The 18,189-nt window shown below is 42.6% G+C and overlaps 1 protein-coding gene across 2 annotated transcripts in view; it reads left to right on the top strand.

The window, feature by feature from the left end:
- Nucleotides 1-18,189, top strand: part of KIAA1671 — a 64,374-nt gene that overhangs the window by 5,934 nt on the left and 40,251 nt on the right. For both annotated transcript variants that reach the window (XM_084217470.1, XM_084217471.1), the window contains exons 2-4: nucleotides 14,464-14,592; nucleotides 14,854-16,468; nucleotides 17,026-17,119. In XM_084217470.1, the coding sequence (XP_084073596.1) occupies nucleotides 14,907-16,468; nucleotides 17,026-17,119 (1,656 nt within the window). In that variant the 5' untranslated portion in view covers nucleotides 14,464-14,592; nucleotides 14,854-14,906. The remainder of the gene's footprint in view (nucleotides 1-14,463; nucleotides 14,593-14,853; nucleotides 16,469-17,025; nucleotides 17,120-18,189) is intronic.

Raw genomic sequence — 18,189 nt, 5'->3', positions numbered from 1 at the left:
AGGAGTTAACCGCATTCTGTTGTTTAAATCTACACTACGTGGGTTTAGTACATTGGGGAGGAGGTGAAGGAGTGAAGATGCTTGGCCTGTACTTTGTTAGTTTTTCTTTGATTTTGGTAGTTACCCTTCATAACCCTTCCTACTCCTCTCCAGGGGTAAGAAGCTGCCAGTGTTTTAGTGAAATGCATGAAAATAAGAGGATTTGTGTGTGCTTTTGGTGCTGCAACATTGTTGCCATACACAGTAGCCTCTTCTGTTTATATTTTCATAGTGACTGTTTTTGTAATCACAGTATTGGTTAAATATGTGCTTTCAGTGCCTTTCAACAAGTGATGTTAATAAATGTCAAGTTCTAAAACTGGTTATTCCGTGCTGTTGTAAAATGAGGACCATCATCATTTTACAGTGTTGGTGGGACTTGGAAAGGCACAAACAGGAGCGGAATTTTAAGTTTGTCTTTATTTTGCTCTTTTAATGAGCTCAGCCTTGAGCCTGTGCTGGGCTTGGCTGTCTCAGTGCAGCCGTAGCACCAGTGGCTCCTCGCAGGGAGGGAGTCGTGCCAACATTTAGGAGGGATGTTTATCTGCTGGGAGTATGTTCAACCATACAAGGCTTTCGATGGACAAAGCTGCCTCATCCATAACGAGCCCAGCAAACCAGGATGTGTTTTAAACAGAGTTGGAATTTCTGGCCACTGTAACTGTTTGATATTTCATGAGAACGCTGGGAATTCTTCATTGACCCAAAGGAGCACAACAGGCCTTTCTGCTGGAGCTGAGCAGCACGGCTGGCTCGTTCCCTAACTGAGGGACCTTACAGAAATGTCACTGTTGTTATTGTTGTCAAACAGTGTCTTACTGTATTGGCACTATTGAATGTCAAATATTAGTGTAATCTGTCATTAGAATGTTTTCAGCAACATGATGGCTGCAGAGTTATCTAAATACCATTCTGTTCCTGCTGCAAACATGATGCAGTGTGGGTTTTTTGCATGTTTGAGCAGCAGTAACTGGTCTGTCCAAGAGAAGCTGTGGTTGTCCCATCCTTGGAAGTTCAAGGCCAGGTTGGACAGGGCTTGGAACAACCTGGTTTGTGGAAGCTGCCCATGGCAGGGGGTGGAATGAGATGAGCTTTAAGGTGCCTTCTAACGCTTCTGTTCTTCTATGATACATATATTCATTTATCCAAGTAGTATTAGATATTTCTAAAATGTAAGAATTATGATGCACATATCCATACAAGTCATCATAATGTTCAGTTAATGTTCTTCACAAAATGAATATTTAAAAAAATAATTAAATCACTGCAGCTCTGTGGCTGCTGTCTGCTAAGGAGAGATTAAATGAATCACTCTGATTACAGCAGAGTTTCCAGTACAACTTCAGGTCTTTGTTACTCTCCTAAGCACAGTTTTAGTCACAGTTCCTGTGTGGATGTGCGAGGCTGCTGGAGAGGTCTCCCCGTGTCTGACCTGCTCTCACTGGACAGGGCAGTGATGTTTCCTTGCCTCCTTCCCCAGCTGGGTGAGTCACAGCATCCATTGGAAATGCTTATCAATAGTTAGAGGTCAGCATTTCAAGAAGGTCAGGGAGGCTGCTTTCTGCCTCGTGAGCATTATGCTAATTCAGTTGTTAAACATATTGGAATTGTACTTCCTTTTGCTTCTGCAGTGCTTGCAGATTCCATGGGATTCTTTTCCCTTTGCTCAGAGCGCAGGGGGTTAGTTTTGGGTATGAAGAGGTTTTCTTGTAGCCTGTGCTGTAGTCACACACGGGAAATGTCTGTAGATCTCAGTGTGGATCTGTTCTTCGTGTGAAATATTTGCTTGAATGGTGTCACTGTCATGTTGGTGCTCATGCATGAGGAGGAAATCAAAGGGAGATGATGGAGAGGCTGAAACCTTAAGATGAAAGAAATATGTTCCTCTCCCAAAGGCACTTCACTGAAGCACCTGTGTAACTTAGGCCCCAGTACTGACCCCTCTGAGAAACCATATTGAGCCTTTTCCCTCTTATTTGTTCTTCAATACTGGGAACGTGTTTGTGGAAGTTGCCCGTGGCAGGGGTGGAATGAGATGAGCTTTAAGGTGCCTTCTAACACTTCTTCTATAATACATATATTCATTTATCCAGGTAGTATTAGATCTTTCTAAAATGTATGGATTTCTGTGTCATAATTCTTACAAGTCATCATAATGTTCAGTTAATGTTCTTCACAAAATGAATATTTTAAAAAATAATATTGCTTCCACACCAGCACATGTAGAATCTTCAGAAAATATTTGTGCTGCCTGTGTGTGATCTATGTGCAAAGTAATGATCACACAGAGCATTGTCTTTGTTGATGTTGGACTGTTGCACACAATGTACAAAGCAATTGATCTGGAATCCAGGTTTGTTCTGCTGTAGATTTATGGCTGGCTAACATGTTGTTTTCACAGGCTTGGCTCTCTAGGGAGCAGGTTCATATATTTTTGAAATTGTCTCCAAAATTCTTGTTTCACTTCCATTGAGTTTATTTTTAATTTAACGGCTTTCATGCCAGATTTGCACGCTCCAAAAATGCTGAAAATGGTTGCTTTAAGGTTAATGCTTTTCCCGTCTTTGTTCATCTTGACTGTAGTAGTGGTTGTACTCTCTTCTCTGTCATGTCTTGCCCAATAACCCTGGAAAGCTGGGCTCGAATTGAGCTCCCAGAGCTCAGGGTTGGAGCTGCTCACAGAGAGAACCAGCACCACAATTTGTCAGTTCTAATGGCTCTGCTCCTGCTCACATCTGGGCTGAAGGCTGGAGTAAAAAACTTGTTAAGGCATGAGTGTATATTTTAAAATATATAATTAACAGAAGGTTGTTTATAACTGTTTACCAATGTGTAAGACAGTGTTTGTAGTAGGTTGGACTGGCTTTTATTAGACTTCAGAATCTGTGGCGTTTATCACTTTGCTGCAGAGCAAACAGGCCACACACTGCCTGAGCACTGGGCAGGTTTGGTCAGGCAGAGCTCTTCCAGCCTGTCTGGTTGCTTTTTGTTAATGCTGATTTTTGAACACTTTGGCTCTTGAACCTGATGACTTTGGGGAGGAGAACTCATCAGTCTGACCAGGGCAGTTCCTGGGCAGAGTTTGTGTCCGATGGTTCACGTGGACCTTTTGTCCATGGTTTGCTGGTTGATTCATATGTGATGAAATAAAATGAAAAAATTGCCCAATCTTCTTCACTGAGCAGGTGTCTCCTGTTGGCTCATCAAGTCTCAAAGCTGCAGATTACTAGAAAATGAAAGGAAATTAGATTTTGTGCCTAAGTCACTTCTGAAGTATCCTGCACCAGCTGCTGTCTCATGAAAAATGTTGGGACATGTGGATCTTAAATTTCCTTTCCAACTTTGCCACTTCACATTCAGTTGCTTGGATTGGTGTGGCTCCTGTTCTGTAACTGATTTGGCTCAGGTGGGATTCCTCCTTCAGAAATTCTCAATGCAGTGCCAGTTACCTGTTTTTATGCCACCCTTTGAACTAGCAGATCTGTACCAAAAAGGCCAGCGAGGGAGTTGGCTCAGCAGATTTCTCAGTAGCTGCAGGACTTGCTGTGCCTCTTGAGGCTGGTGAATGCCTCCTGCCTTCCAGAGGCCTCCAGTGGTGTTAACAGTGACCACAGTGGGATCAGTGGGTCAGTCATGCTCCACTGTGGGGCTTTGTGGGGAGCTGGGAGAACTCGGTGTATCCTGGTTTTCTTTTGAGTCAGATTTCAGTCCAAAGATGCTTCTTTGTAATAACTTCAGAAGGGTGTTTCTAAATTCACTGTGAGATCATTTTCAGGTTACTAAATCCCTTCCTTGGATGTGCTCTGAGAAACTGGGATCAGGTGCCAGGGCTGCTGTAATTGTGGTGTGAGTGTGGCTGGGTGGGGGTGATTTGAGGGAAGCTTCATGGTCTGGCTAGTCATGGGCAAGTGAGTGCTCATGCTGAGGCACTTAGGTCTGGATGAACTGGTGAGGACAAACCTGTGATCTTTCACTCCTCCTAATTTTTGTGAGCTGCAAAATATGCCTGTGTCAGCTAATCGTTATTACCCTGCCTTAAAATGTAGGTGATCTCTGCACTGGACCAGGAGTTTTGAGTGCTTTCATATTACTCTTCTTTCTTAATTTTGATGTTTTAATGCCTCTCTGCTCTCTGTGCTTAAAACTTCCCAAAAAGTTAAAAAGCCCCCAGGGTTCACCTGTGGTTAAAAATGCCCTTCTGTGCCAAAGCTGTGAGTGTGGCTTGAGCAGCCCCTGGGGTTCCCTGGGCCTCCCTGTGCTGGGCATGTTCCACACCAGTGCTTGTGCACATCCAGGCACTCCCAGGTTCTTGGTGCCACCATTTGGATTTCAGAGCTGGTTTTTCCCACTCCAGCTATTTCTTTTTCTTTCACCCCCCTCAATAAATGCATTAATGTTTTTAGTGCCTGAACTGTTGTCTTTCAATTAATAGGCATTTTTTCCCCTTCTGTGCTTTCTCAAGCATGTAGGGAGGTGGAGGAGATTGTTTAGTACTCACAAAGCTTTTGGATTGTGTACGTGTTATCAATAATTCATTACAGGCCTTGATTTTGCTGAATAATGTTGTGTTTCTAAAGAACAAGGTAGTGTACAATGCATGTGCAGGCTTGTTGCTGTCAGAGTTCTTGGCTTTAACATCCTTTTGTTCAGAAATGAGGAGAAATGCAGCGTAACTGCTCTGTTTCCTCACAGTAACACACGACCCTCTGTGTTCTGTTCCATTCCTGGGGCTTTGGGGGAAGAGGAAGCTCCTTTGTGGATTGCTGGTAACAATGCCCTGCTCACAGAGAACCAAAGGAACGCTTGTACAAGCTGGCAACACCCAGCCAGTGATTCTGAGGTGGGCATTTGCATTAATGTGGGGGGAAAAAACCTATTTCCTGCATATGTGAACAGCCAGATGTGCCCACTGAAGGAAAAAGGGGAGCCTTATCATCAAGCCAGCAGCAGTAGCTCCTCTGGAACAACGTCAGGCTTTGTTGACAGAGCAGGTTTGTTCTGGGTGTGCAGCTCAGGGCAGTTTATTGATGGCTGGCAGGAGACAGCACCCTGCTGCAGCACCAGATCCTACCTGACTTAATGCCAGGTTCAGTACACAAGGAAGAGATCAAAGAGCTGTTGGAACACTGGGAACAACCTGAAAGGCAAAAGGATTTCATGTCTCAGTGTGTTTAGGGCAGAGGGTGACATAAGGGATTTTGGCTCAGGGAATTATATATGCCACTAAGTATTTGGCTTTTATAACAATATTTTGACTCAGAATAGATCCACCCATCTCTTCTTAGTCCAATTTTTTCAGCTTAGTCCAACTTTTTTCACTATCCTTGAGACAGGAGTGGAAATGGTAAATCTGAGGGTCGTGTCTGTTTAATCTGAATGAGTTTTAATGGCTCCATCAGTATCCTGAAAGACATAACTGGAGTAAAATTAATCCAATTTAATACTGTTAATAATTTTCCTGTTCCAAGGTGGTTCATCTTTTCTGTGAAGTGCTTGAATTGCTGCTGTGGAGCTGAGGATGGAGGTGCTGCCTGGGAGATGGAGCTGTGTTGTTTATTAGTGCCAGCTCTGCCAGTCTTTTGTCACAGTGCTTGTCTCCTGCAGCAGTCCCAGGGAGATCTCCTTATCTCCAGCTCGGTACTGCTGTGCTGCAGCTTTGCAGGCTTCATCTTCAGGGCAGAGGTTGTTATGACTCAGAGGAGCAGCCTTTGAAATCGTTCATTTGTTCAAGAACAGAATCATCTGTTCCTGGGAACCACCTGGTCCAGCCCCCTGTTTATCAGTGTCTTGCTGCCATGCAGCTGCAGTTCATTTCCAGAGCAGTGCCTGGTACGAGTATTTTGGGCTGGAGTGTATTTGCTTGTTGAGTGAACTTGACTACGTGCTTATGCTCTGACTAATCAAATATCTGAAAGGTGGAATGATGGACTGAGTGGAGAAATTGCTGTGACACAGTGTTGGCTCTCTGTTTTGATAGAAAATGTGTCATTAGCAGCCAAATCAAAAGCTGTTGAGCCCAGAGCTTTTTGCATATGATTTTTTTAAGATCACAAGTGGCAAACCAGCCATTAGAGAAGACATCTGAAGGCAGAGCTGTGAGTGCTGAAGCAGTACATAAATATTCGTGTCAAGAATGTGCAGTGACACTTTTCCCCAGATCTCCCAAATAGGCTGTGGAGTCACCCTCACTGGAGTTATTCCAGTGCCATGTGCTCTGAAATGACCCTGCTTGAGCAGGAAGATGGGACCAGATGACCTTCTGTGGTCCCTTCCAACCTGAGCCAGTGATCATGTGATTTCTTTTAGTCCAGGTGAAAGCTTAGGAGCAGTGTAATCTATTGCAGCATCTCTGCTCTGAGCGTTTTATCAGTAGCTGCCACGTGCTCTTTGTGAATGAGTCTTTGCTGGCGACTGTGCAGCTTCCAAATGTGTCTGTCAGGAAAAGTACAGGTATAAAAATAATGCACTGTAAACCTGCTTTCTTGTTTTTGCAGAAGGAAAGGAATGTTAATTCTTAGTCCTGGGATACACGTTAGTCACCATAGCTATGTATACACATATATCATTTTTAATATCATGGTTTTGGTCTTCTAGCCCATCACTCTCTTTCTTTTGTCCTCTGGTGTTATGGGTTTGAATTTGCTCCAGGTGCTTAAACTGTTGGAAGTGATCTCTCAGTGTGTTCAAGGTCATGCTCTAAGGCCAGTAGCCTTAAGTTTTCTGGTTGAAACCACTTTTTTTTCTCCCCATATGGCAATACCTTAATTAATTTTTCAGCACTCAGATGAGTGTATAACGGCTCAGTATTTATAAATTCGTCCTGGTGACCCCACGTCAATCACAGGACAGCTTGAGCTGGTTGTACTTTCTGAAGGTGGTTTACTGTGCCAGGCCACAAATGCGTTTTCCAGCGCTGGAAATCCATTAGAATTTGAGGAGGCAGATCAGAGGATTAGGGGCTTTGTCCTTCTGACACAAAAGCACCTGCTGTGCACCAAGGCAAGCAGGAAATGTCTTCTCACCTCGTGCTATTTCTGTGTTACAGTGACCTTCAGAGGCTGGGTTTGTGTGAAGAGATCCTTCCCCTGATTCCTGCCTGGGGGCACAGGGCCACGGGTCAGCTTTATTTCTGAAGGCTTCAAAGTGCTGCGGAGGCACTTGCCTATTTTTGTAACAAGTAGGTGGATTTTTTCAATAAACCAAAGCCCACGGATCTGCTTCACTCAATCCTTTGACTTGAATTCCTCAGCAGGTCAGCCAAGCCCCGTCTCCCACGGGAGTGCTGAGCCTCCCTCGATTCACATGAGCTTTGGTGTCCCCACGCTGGCTGCCAGGCTTAGCAAGGTGCTGCAGGGCTATTTTTACTGCACCTTTGCTCATCAAGGAGTCCCAATTTCAGTGTCCAAGTAGCTTCCACCACTGTTTTGGGAGGAAAATGTCCCAATTATATCATTGCTGCTTTTAAAAGCCTTTGCAGCAGCTGGTGGCTCGGAAGGCAGTGAATAAAACAAAGTCCAGTGGTGATATCCATGTCCTGTCAGCTCTGAGATCAAACAGTTGTCCTTCCTCTTCCCTTGTTGCCAAGAGGATGAGAAATATGCACAGTTGCAGTAAATATTTCCAGGTGTGGGTGGTCTCTAAGCTCCTTTTACTGCTGGAACGTGGTACCGAGCGTGGTATTGTGGAGGGGAGTATCAAATGGAAGAATGCCAAAGTTGTTTTTCAATCCCATATTTCTGTCTGTGCTGCAGCTGGCTCATCCATCTCCTTGCACTCCTTCAGCTGTGTCCATGGTGTGCCTGCCAAACGAGAGCATTCCCACCCAAAGCTGGAGCCTCTGGAGGAACACAGCCCTGCCTCGGTTCTTGCTTTGGAAAGCGCTGCCTGCTCGAGGTCAGAGGGATCAGGAGCTGCCTGATGTATTTCTGAAACTGTAATGAGCCAAATTTCACCTTTTCAAAGCAAGGTCATGGAGAAAATACACTCAAAGGACACATAAATAAATTAGATTTTGATTAATTCCATCATATTCAGGATGTGTAGCATAAGATACGAAAAGGAGAGTCAGGGATTTAACCCATTCCTTCATAATCTGTGCAGAAAAACTAAACTCTAGCCAAAATTTATTTCAAATACAGTTAAAAGTGAAGTTAAGCTTCCTTCAACAAGAAGACTGTGTTGCAATTAGCCAGCAGGAAGTTCCATGATGATTTTGAAAAGGTATGAGGAGAAATTTGCCAAATTGCAAATTCAGGTACCCACCCTCTGCTGTGTCCAGGACATGATCCCTTTGACCTTTGGGAGCTGCAGATAGAATAGAATCCTCCCTGAAACAACCAAACATCTTCCTGGAAGAGCCTTAATTTGACTTATTTATCTTTTTTCATTTCCATAGTCAGTTTTTCTTGCTTGTGGCCAAACCTGATCATTAATATTTTATCTGGCACGCAATGCAGTTGTTTCTGGAATGTCTTTTTTTTTTTCTTGCTAAACTGCATGGGGTTATTTGCAGGTCTTGATTGTGGTTTAAAAGCATTTACAAGGATGAAACCTAAAAGAACATTAGGAGGAGTTGAAGCTGACCACAAAAGCAAAGGTTTGATGAGAGAAGCAAACAGAACAGCATTCTGAGGCCTGCTGGGAATACCCACCCACCTTCTGCACAAACACACTTTTAGCCTCACTTCAGCCTTATCCCATAATTCTTGTTTTTTGCTGAATGTCATCCTTAGCTGGCAGAAATCAGGATTTTGCTTTTATTCCCTATTTCAACTGCCAAAAGAATTGGACTTTCTGAAAATACCCACCCAGTAATGAGCTGGGTGGAATCCCTTGTGTGGCATGCTGGAAGTAAAAGATGATTCACACAGGAGGGTGAGGATATGCAGCTTCTGGTACCAAAAAATGGTGATTCACCAACATTTAATGCAATTTTCATTTGGTTGGGTTTTTTTCCTACCTGAGACTCGAGGGAGTTTCAAAACAAATTAAGCCTACTGTGAATCTGGAAAGGGAAGAGAGTTTCCTCTGAAACTGTCAATGAGAGGGTTGGGGAGAAGGAAATTGTGGAAGATTGGGATGTGATGAGACAGTTGTGCAGGTCAGAGGAAATGCCAAGCGTGTTCTGTCAGTCCCTGTGCTCTTGAGGGATGTCTTGAGTAGAACACAATGTACAAAGAGGAAAATCTCCAGCCAAGACCTGGCTTGGACAAAGTTGATCTTGACCAAGGTATTGGCCTGAATTGTTTGTAGAGCAGTGGTCATTGCCCCCAAAACCCAGTGCAGAAATTTTTGGAGCTGAATACCCAAAAAATGGGTACTTGATACTAAATCTATGGTAGCAAACTGTTCCTTTCTAAAGGGTGATATTCTGAAGCTGTTTTCTAGAAAGAACTGGAGCAATCTGCCCTTTTTGTGCATTAATCCCGTTGGGTTATGTTTTATATGTGACACACATTGTTATGAAAGTAGCACAGACTGACAGCTGTGGAAACAGATTATTACACGTAATTTTTTACCCAAATCATTCTCTTCAGACACATCTGTCTCATGAATTCAAGGAAATTTGGGGGATGACTCCCTTTGCACCACAGCCATCATGGTGCATTCTGTCCTGGTTAGACACAGTAGCATTTTGCTGTTTGAATCCTACTCTATCCTAAATTAATCACAGAATCCCAGACTGGTTTATGTTGGGAGGGTCAGGGACACTTCCACTAGCCCAGGTTGTTCCAAGCTGTGTCCAACTTGGCCTTGGACACTTCCAGGGATGGGGCAACCTGTGCCAGGGCCTCCCCACCCTCATGATATTTTCCTGAATCCCTGTGATCTTCAGTTCATACTGATCATTCCAGTGTATTTACCGTCGAATTTTTCCTTTAATAAATAAATGCTATGGCCTCTATGGGGCCAGCTTGAATTAGTGAAACTGCTGTTCTATAACTTGTTACCATTTAACCAATCTTTGCAGCATGGAGATCAAAATACAAGGTGTAAAGTTCTCACCGTGGGACTGAGGTGGCAGCCCTTCATGAAAAGGGTGGCTGGAAATGTTGCAGCTCTTTAGTGCAGCTGCATGGGGGTGAAGCTCTGGCAGGTGATGATGTTATGCAATTGTACTGGCAGGAGCAATTAGAGATTTACAAGTGCTTGTAAATGCTGCTATTTATAGGATGGACACTTTATTTAACAAAATGCTAATCTTTTCTGCAGTGAGAGGAAATGTCAGAGTAGAGTCTTTCATCCTTGGGTTGGGACTGGACCGTAATGTCCAAAAGAACAGCACTTAGTTCTTTTTGTAAAAGAGAAGAACTAGAGGTTTCCAAGAGACATGGGACATGGAGAAAGGATATTTTGAATTTTGCAGTACTTTGGAATTCTAATATCAGTGATCTGTGGGGCTTTGCAGATCTATCTGGCTTGTGAGAGTTGGAATATGTAGTTTTTATTCTCAGCCCTCTAGTTTTCATTATTGAGAAGCAGAACTGAGTTACTGGGAAAAGATAATTTAAATGCATTTTATTAGCCATTTTTACTTTGTGAATAAACTTGGCCTGGCAAATTAAAAATTAGAGCCATTATGAAAGTACTTTTGATAATCTTTCCCTTTAAGAGACCCTGAATGTCCTCTTAAATACAACTGATGGATCCCACTGCAGTGAATAATAATAACCTGAATCAGGCTTAAACCCAAAAATAGAAAAAGCCTGCTTTTTTACTGAATTAGTTTCATGATGTACTTGGTTATGAAAGTTTCAGAATAAGGTTTTTTTGTGTTATTTTTGTTGCACTGTAGTAAGTTATGTTCTTGTCAGCACTCACACTCGTACGTGCACAGTAAGTGATAGGATCTGCTCTGTTAATTCTTATTTAATCCCATCAGCACCTCTCCAAGTGCAGGAAGCAGCAGAAGGAGGATTTCTGGGGAGAACAGACAGGGATTGCTGCAGACTGACCCCAGGGTTCGGTCAGTGAGGACAGGAAGGAGAAAGGAGAGAAGAAAAATGATTCCGTCTTTACGAACATTTTAGTGGGGTAACTTTTGTAGGAGGGATGAAATAAACCCTGGTTTATGGTCATTTGCTCCCAGTAGCTCCTGTGGCTTGTTGGGCCAGGGGAATGTACAGAATGATGGGATCCCAGACTGGTTTGGGGTGGAAGAATCCTTAGAGATCATCCAGTCCCAACCTCCCAGCCACAGTCATGGACAAAGCCATGTTTTCAGGAGCTGCTAATATATGTTGTTATACAAAATTCTTCTTGTATCTACACAATAAGGGAGTAAATTTTTTATACTGAAAGCAGATTTGCTTTCAGTATAAAAAATTGTATATAAAGAAGAAAAACTTTGTGTTTATTAGGTGATTTTCTATGGAGTATTTTTAGTGGGTATTTGCTGCTTGAGCCAGGCTTTCTGCTTGATCTCCATGTATGTCATAAACATATTTGGTTTTGTTTTTTGTTTGTTTGGGTTTTTTAATAGCAGAGACATTTTCTTAGCGGAATTTTTATGCTTTCCACCCTTAGAGAAGACAGATGGACTTGTTTATCTGCTGCGAGGTTCAGGGCCAGATTATAGATAATTTTGCTTTGTGTCATTTAAAACATTCTTGTTTCAGAGCAAGGAAGTTGGCAATAGTCACGTGATTCATGGTGGAAAAATTATCTGCAGGCTGTTGCTGTTTCCTTAATAGGCTTAAAGGAATTAGCAGTGATGTAAATAATAGTTGTGTGTGTGGTGGGTGGGCAAGTGCCAAAGCGAGGGCGTGTTTGGGGTGAAGCCCTTCCCAAATATCTCCTGCAAAAATAACCCTGTGAAATGAATAATCCATTTTGATTTCTTACAAGGAAATTGTTGACAATTTTGTAATGATCTTTAATTAAAAATGCAGGCAACACTTGAGGGCATTAAGATTTGAAGGGGCCTGGAGCAGTGTTTGCATTTGCATCTCTGTGATACCCTGTGGTGGCCAAGCTTGACCCAGGGGAAAAAAAATCCCAGTCACAGGTGTTTGGGAGCTGAGGAAGAGGAGCAGCAGGGAAGAGGCAGGCTCTCATATGCCAGCCTTTCTGATGAAAGCAGGAGGAATTCAAGAGACACTCCAGTGCCATTTATAATTTCATTTGTGTGCAGAATGTGCCTGCCACAGCCAAGGGGAGCGTGGGCACTGCTTGGGAGGCATGGAGAGAAACAGTGCCCAGAAATGGGGATAAGGTGCCCAGAAATGGGGACAAGGTGGCTTTGAGGCTCTGCCACACAGGATTGGGACATGCAGGAGCAGCATGGGCAGCTCAGCTGACTGTCCCTGGGCAGAGGAGGGCAGGGAGGCAATGACATGATGTAGCTGATGGTGAGGGATTTAAAACTGTAGTAGTACGATTACAGTAGTATTACTAAATATTAATAGCATCTGAAATCCTCCTGCAGTTTAATTTACAGTTGATCTTTATAAATTGCCCCAAATTTTGTACGTTGCCAACTGGGCTAGAGGTGTTTTATTAAGAAAGAAACAGGTTTATCTAAAACAAGATATGTTTCAAAACTGAGACACAGTGTCTGGTGTATGTTACACTTGGCATTGATTACATGATTCCTCTTTATCGAGTGCTCTTGTATCAGGGAGCTTTATCATTTTCAAAGTTGGGTGATTATTTTTTCCACTAAATTTTTGTTCTTTTTCAAACACTTGTCTGTTTGGGGCTACATATCTGTTGTAGGGTATCTGAATTTAAAATATGAAAACTGACTTGGGTAGATTATTTAGGGGAAAATGGTGTCCTGTAAAGCTGCAGTGTAATGAAATGAGGAAGGGGTAAATTTTGTGTTAGGAATATTGGCTGGAGGAGTTGTACTCTGTTACCAGGGATTAGGTCCCACATTGTAAATTCACTGCCCTGCGTTCCATTGAGGATCAGGTTTTAGTCCATTTAAGAAGCTCTGTGCCCCCTTCTTCTTTTCCAGAGAAACAGGGACTACAGAATGATAGGAGAGAATTTATTCTCAGCTACTGCAAGACCAATGCTGTTTTCACAGCTGAATTTTTTCCTTTGCAATGTTGCCTGTGAGCATCAGCCTCATTCCAGCAAGTTTCCTGTTACAGCACCTCCCAAACCTTTGCATCCTTGGAATGTGAGAGCATTTTAATCGGATTTTGGTGGTGTTTCTTAGAACAAGGAGTGGGAGAGGGAGGAAGATTTCATGGAGATCTGTGAGATGGTGGAAGGGGCAGATTGATGTGGATAAGCTGATTGGTTTAGTGGCTATTTTGGAAGGACGGGGTCGTGGACTTGGGAGGAGGGGGATGGCATCAGGGATAAGTGGTTGAGACAGAACTGCAAGTGGATTGGAAGATGAAAGGGAACAGACAAGGTGAGTGGAGTTCATTCTCCTGCCTGAGAGAGGGAGCACAAGCAGGGACAAAAATAAATCCCTGCAACTTCAGTGCCAGTGTGGGCTAAGTCTGGTCAAGGGAAGCTGAAGGTGAAATAACCACTTCTCCAGACTGCAGACTCAGGAAGGCAAGATCCTGCTTGGGTTCTTTTAATAATCCCAAGCAGGAAGCTCCATATTCCACAGAATCTACAAATAAGTTTATTTGCAAGGTAAATTCAAACCAATATAGGGTCCAGTGAGAGGAGTCCAAAACTGCCCCTTCAAAGGCTGCCCAAAAGAGACAAGAGGGTAGCAACACAAATTTGGGCCCCTGGTTATGAAGTACAGTGTGAGTTTTCTAAAAATGAAGAGTATGACAGCTTTTGAAGGAAAAAATAATCCAACCTTACATAGCTGCCTTCATCTGCTACAAGTTTAAATATACTTCTGTTAGGAAAGATTCAGGTTACTTCTTGTAGCTGAAATTCTAATTACTGCTGGTTTTCCCACTTCTCTGCAGTAAGAATATAATTAAAGCCAAAGCTCTTCTCCTGCCTTTGCTAGCGAGATACAAAACTGCTTTGTCATGGTAAAAATTCCATTTTGATGGAAAATCAGCCGTTTGCAGGTCAGCTGCTCAGGTAGCACTTCACAGACTGCTGCCCCAGAAAAGAGCTTTACAATAGAAAGTAAATTACAGTAATTGAGATTACAGTAATGCAAAGCTCTGTGTTTAACCAATGATTGACAGCACTTGAATATGCAAACAGTCTTACCTAAATGTGGTTTTAACTGCTCAGATTTGGTGTGTCTGTTGTGCAGTCTGAGTTATTCCCCCTTCACCTTTCAGTTACACCTATAAGTGGTAATTTCTTGTCGATTCTTTAATGGCTGTTTGAAAAATAAATATTCTTCTGCTTCTTACAGTTGCATGAAGTCACTCTTGCTTGGGAACCAGCTTTTTCTCCTTAGAATGCTCTGGATTTTTTGTCCCACATGGCATTGTCTGGGTATTTGCCACACCTGAGTTGGAATATTTTGTTTATTTGCAGGTGAGGTGTGGGCAGTGTCTCTGGAGTGATCACATTCCCTGTCCTTAATGTGCCCTTGGTGACCAAGCTCTTGTTGTCACTATGAGAAAGGATTCAGGCCCTATGGATTGGTTGCAGCAGCAAATTATGGTAAGTGGGAGTGTGGAAATTTGTAGGATATGTTTATTTCCATTGTATTTGGTTGTCGGGCCAAGTCAATAAATAATGGTGTTTCTTGCTTTTTAGAGAAGGAACACTATGACTTTCAGTGTGATAAACTCTGGTATCAGCATATCTGAAAGGCACCTTAATCTGAGTTTGCTTCCTTGTGAATTTATGTGAGAATGATGTTATTTGATGTTCGTGCTGACTCTACATCAATACTTGCATTTTTCTCTTTTTTTTTTGCAGATTCTTTTTCCTTGCTGGAGTTTTTCAGTTCTGTTGAATGTGTAATTCCAACTATGGCAACAAGAGTAGAAATAAATTCTACTTTGGCGTCTTTGACGGCAGTCCCTGACCTAGCTGAGCTCAGGGCTGAGGAGAAGGCACAGCGTGTGTATGTCAGTGTGCTTTCAGATGCCAGCAACAAGGCAAAGGAGGCCTCAGCATCCCTGACTCTCGAAGAGAACAAGAAATTTGGGAATTCCTTGAGATCTGCAACGATGCCCTCGCTGGGATCAAGGCCCAGACTTTTCCCAAAGCCTTTTTGTAAAGAGAAATCCTCGGACACTTTTGCAAATGTCAAACCGCCCGTCCCAGCGTTCAGGTCCAGCAGCATGGTGAGAAAGGCCACTGAGGAAACGTCCTCTGTGAAGGTGTTGAGTGGGAATGTCCCTCCCTTAGTGGATCAGAAAGCCATTGACACTGAAAATCAGGCTGGCAGTGACATGGTGACAAATGTGACTTTCTACACGGGGCCCAGTGCCAACACAGTGATTCTGTTCGAGCCAGGGGGCCCCGAGCAGACCAAGGAGAAAAGGGCTCAGGAGCGCAGGGGATTCTCTGCCCTGCAAAGCAAGGACCTCCAGGGCTCTGTGAAACCAGCAGAGACACCCAGGAATCCTGAGGGGTCTCTCCACAGGCACATGTCGTTTTCCTCCAGTCTCAGACCGGAATCCTGGAGCTCCCTCAAAACCGGGGAAAAGAAAGATGCTCGTGAAGTTCATCCAGGGGAGAAGAACAACGGTGATGCAAATAATCCCAACAATAAAGTTGATTTTTCTGTTGATGTCCAGCAAAGGGCAAAGCATAGACCAGTGTCTGCTATTTTTCTGGAATCATTAAGAGATCAAAAGCATCATGCTGTGGAAGCTTCTGAGGAGAAATCTCCTACAGAGAAATCTGGGGTTAGAAAACCAAGGCCTTTGTCCATGGACCTGACAGCTAAGTTTGAACATAAAGATCTTTCTTCTTGCAAGAAGGCTGGTTCATCCCATGAAAGCAAGGAGAATGTATCCATAATTGCTTTTACTGAAGTGGGTACTCATGATCAGTCTGAAACGGGGCCAAAACATGAAGAAACTGAATTTAATAAAAGCAGTTCTTCTAAAACAAATCTGAAATGCAGTAGTCAGGACATTGGCATCCTAAATAATGGGAAATACGCTTGGGAAACTAAACTTAAATCTAAAAGTGAACAAATTGAGACAAAACCAGAAATAATTATTAACTTGCATGGTCCTGAAAGAAGCCCTGAAACAACCAGTGAAAGCAGAACCAATAAGGGGGGGAAAAGAGCAGATCAGAAGGAAACTTACACGTTCCTGAGCTGTGAAAGTCCTGCAGCTTCCTCAGAAAAAGAGAATAATATCTTAAGAGGCAGTGTTAAAAAACACATTAGCTTGTTTACTTCAGAAAATCCCAGTGCCACAGTGGATCCAGAGCTTCTCCCAGAGAAGGAAAACAGGTGTGTGACCATCCAGCAGAGGATCAAGGAGCTGACAACAGAAAATCCTGAGGTTAAGGGAGGAAATCTGCGCCGCTCACTGCAGTCACGGCCACTCTCTGCAGACTTAACCAAGATGTAGGTTACAGAGAAATTCTCTTTAATCCTCTTGGCTTCATGTTGTTCAGTAAAACTTGCTCTCTCAGTCCAGTAAAAAAAGCTTGATCATTTTGCTTCCACTTAATGTGATTTTTTTTTTTTAGTATTATTCTTAAGCTCCTTTCATGCCTTTTTTAACGTGAAAAAAAGAAAATTAAATGTATTCTGACAACAGCTGAAAAAAATTAAGCTGTCAATACTCTGACATGCATGTAAGTGCAACTGTCAATGAGAGATATTGTAGCTTGATATGCATATCAAAATCCTCTATTATCAATTAATATGCATAATTAACAATATTATTTATATTAACAATAATTAATATTATATTAATAATGAATATATTAATATGTTGAAAATTCCTTTGGTCTAGATACAATTTAACCACCAAATACAGTCATTTACTATGAAATAGGGATATTTTTCCTTTAGGAAATGTAATTGGATGGATAATTTCTACCAGCCTGCTTTGGTAGGAAGCCACCCTGCTCACTGACCAGCTGGACTAAAGAAATAACACCAGTCCTTTGTTTTAGGTTTTCAAGTCCAACATCAGGGGGTGAAGCAAAGCCTGAGAAACCTGGGGAGGCTGGAGCTGACTCGATCCACGACCTGCAGGAAAATCCAAAAGTAAGGAACTGGCAGCAGCTGATGGGATCCAGCTGGCTCTGCAAGGTCCTGTTGTGTGTGGCTTTATCAACCAGGCACTTTTTAATGGGTATGGAGATTATTAGGGCTGACACAACCCCACTGGATTTGCTGGTGTGAGTTTGTCTTTAGGATGTACAGAGGAAAGTTCAAGGGTGTTGTGTCAGCTGAGCTTGTCCAGCTCTGTGTGCACACTGCTCGGTGTAGGAGTGGCAGAGAGGGGAGAATATTTTGTGCTCTGTTTTTAAGGGATTTCTGCATGGAACTGCATGAAACCCCAGTGAACTGCCTGTAGCTGTGGTGGGTTTGTGCAGTGATTGTTTTCTCCAAGCAGAGCATTAAGATTGTGCTTTCCTGCATCCATTTCCCAGCTCCTGATAAATCCCAGCCTGGACCTTGGTCAGTCTCCTCAGCAACATTTACCTGAGCAGTTTAGACAACAAAGTGTTCCAGGGAAAATGGGGGTTTGCTGTGGAAGCTTTAGGCTCTCTCTGTTTCTAAGCAACACTTCAGTGTTGCAAAACAGAATTTCTCTGGTGACAGTTCTTGGTAGAGGAGATTTAATGTAGTTTAAGGGTGTTTGTAGGAAGTTCTGGCTTTTTTCCTGTCCAAGATAGGAATATGTGGTAAGGAAAAGCTACAGGTGCAAAGTTTCTGTAGTTCAGTGTTATTTTCAAGGAGAGCAGTTAGTTTTAAAAAGAAAACCTTTCATTAATGGAAGTGCTGTTTTCAGAATCTGACAATAAAGTAGGATTAAAGAAATTCCTTGAAGGATATAGCTCAGGCATAAAAATCTTCATTTATAAATACATTTAGTGTTAATTTTCTGATGTTCTTTAGCTTTTTTTTTAAGACAATCTTAAGTAAATTCTGAGTTTTAAATTTTAAAACCTGAGTAAAAGATTGAACTCCTTTAATACCTCTAGTATTCTGATTCCCTTTATTATTTGCATGCTGTGCTTTTTCAGCAAGTGCTATTAAAAATACCATCTTTTAGGATGCTGCTTGTATTTCCTATGAGTAGATAATAGTGAAGGATTGGTAATAAATAT

Source organism: Fringilla coelebs (assembly GCF_963513975.1).
Source record: "Fringilla coelebs genome assembly, chromosome: 17".
In the NCBI taxonomy this organism is placed as follows: domain Eukaryota; kingdom Metazoa; phylum Chordata; class Aves; order Passeriformes; family Fringillidae; genus Fringilla; species Fringilla coelebs.
The sequence above is the reverse complement of the archived record's forward strand: the minus strand, read 5'-3'. Positions and strand labels throughout refer to the sequence as shown.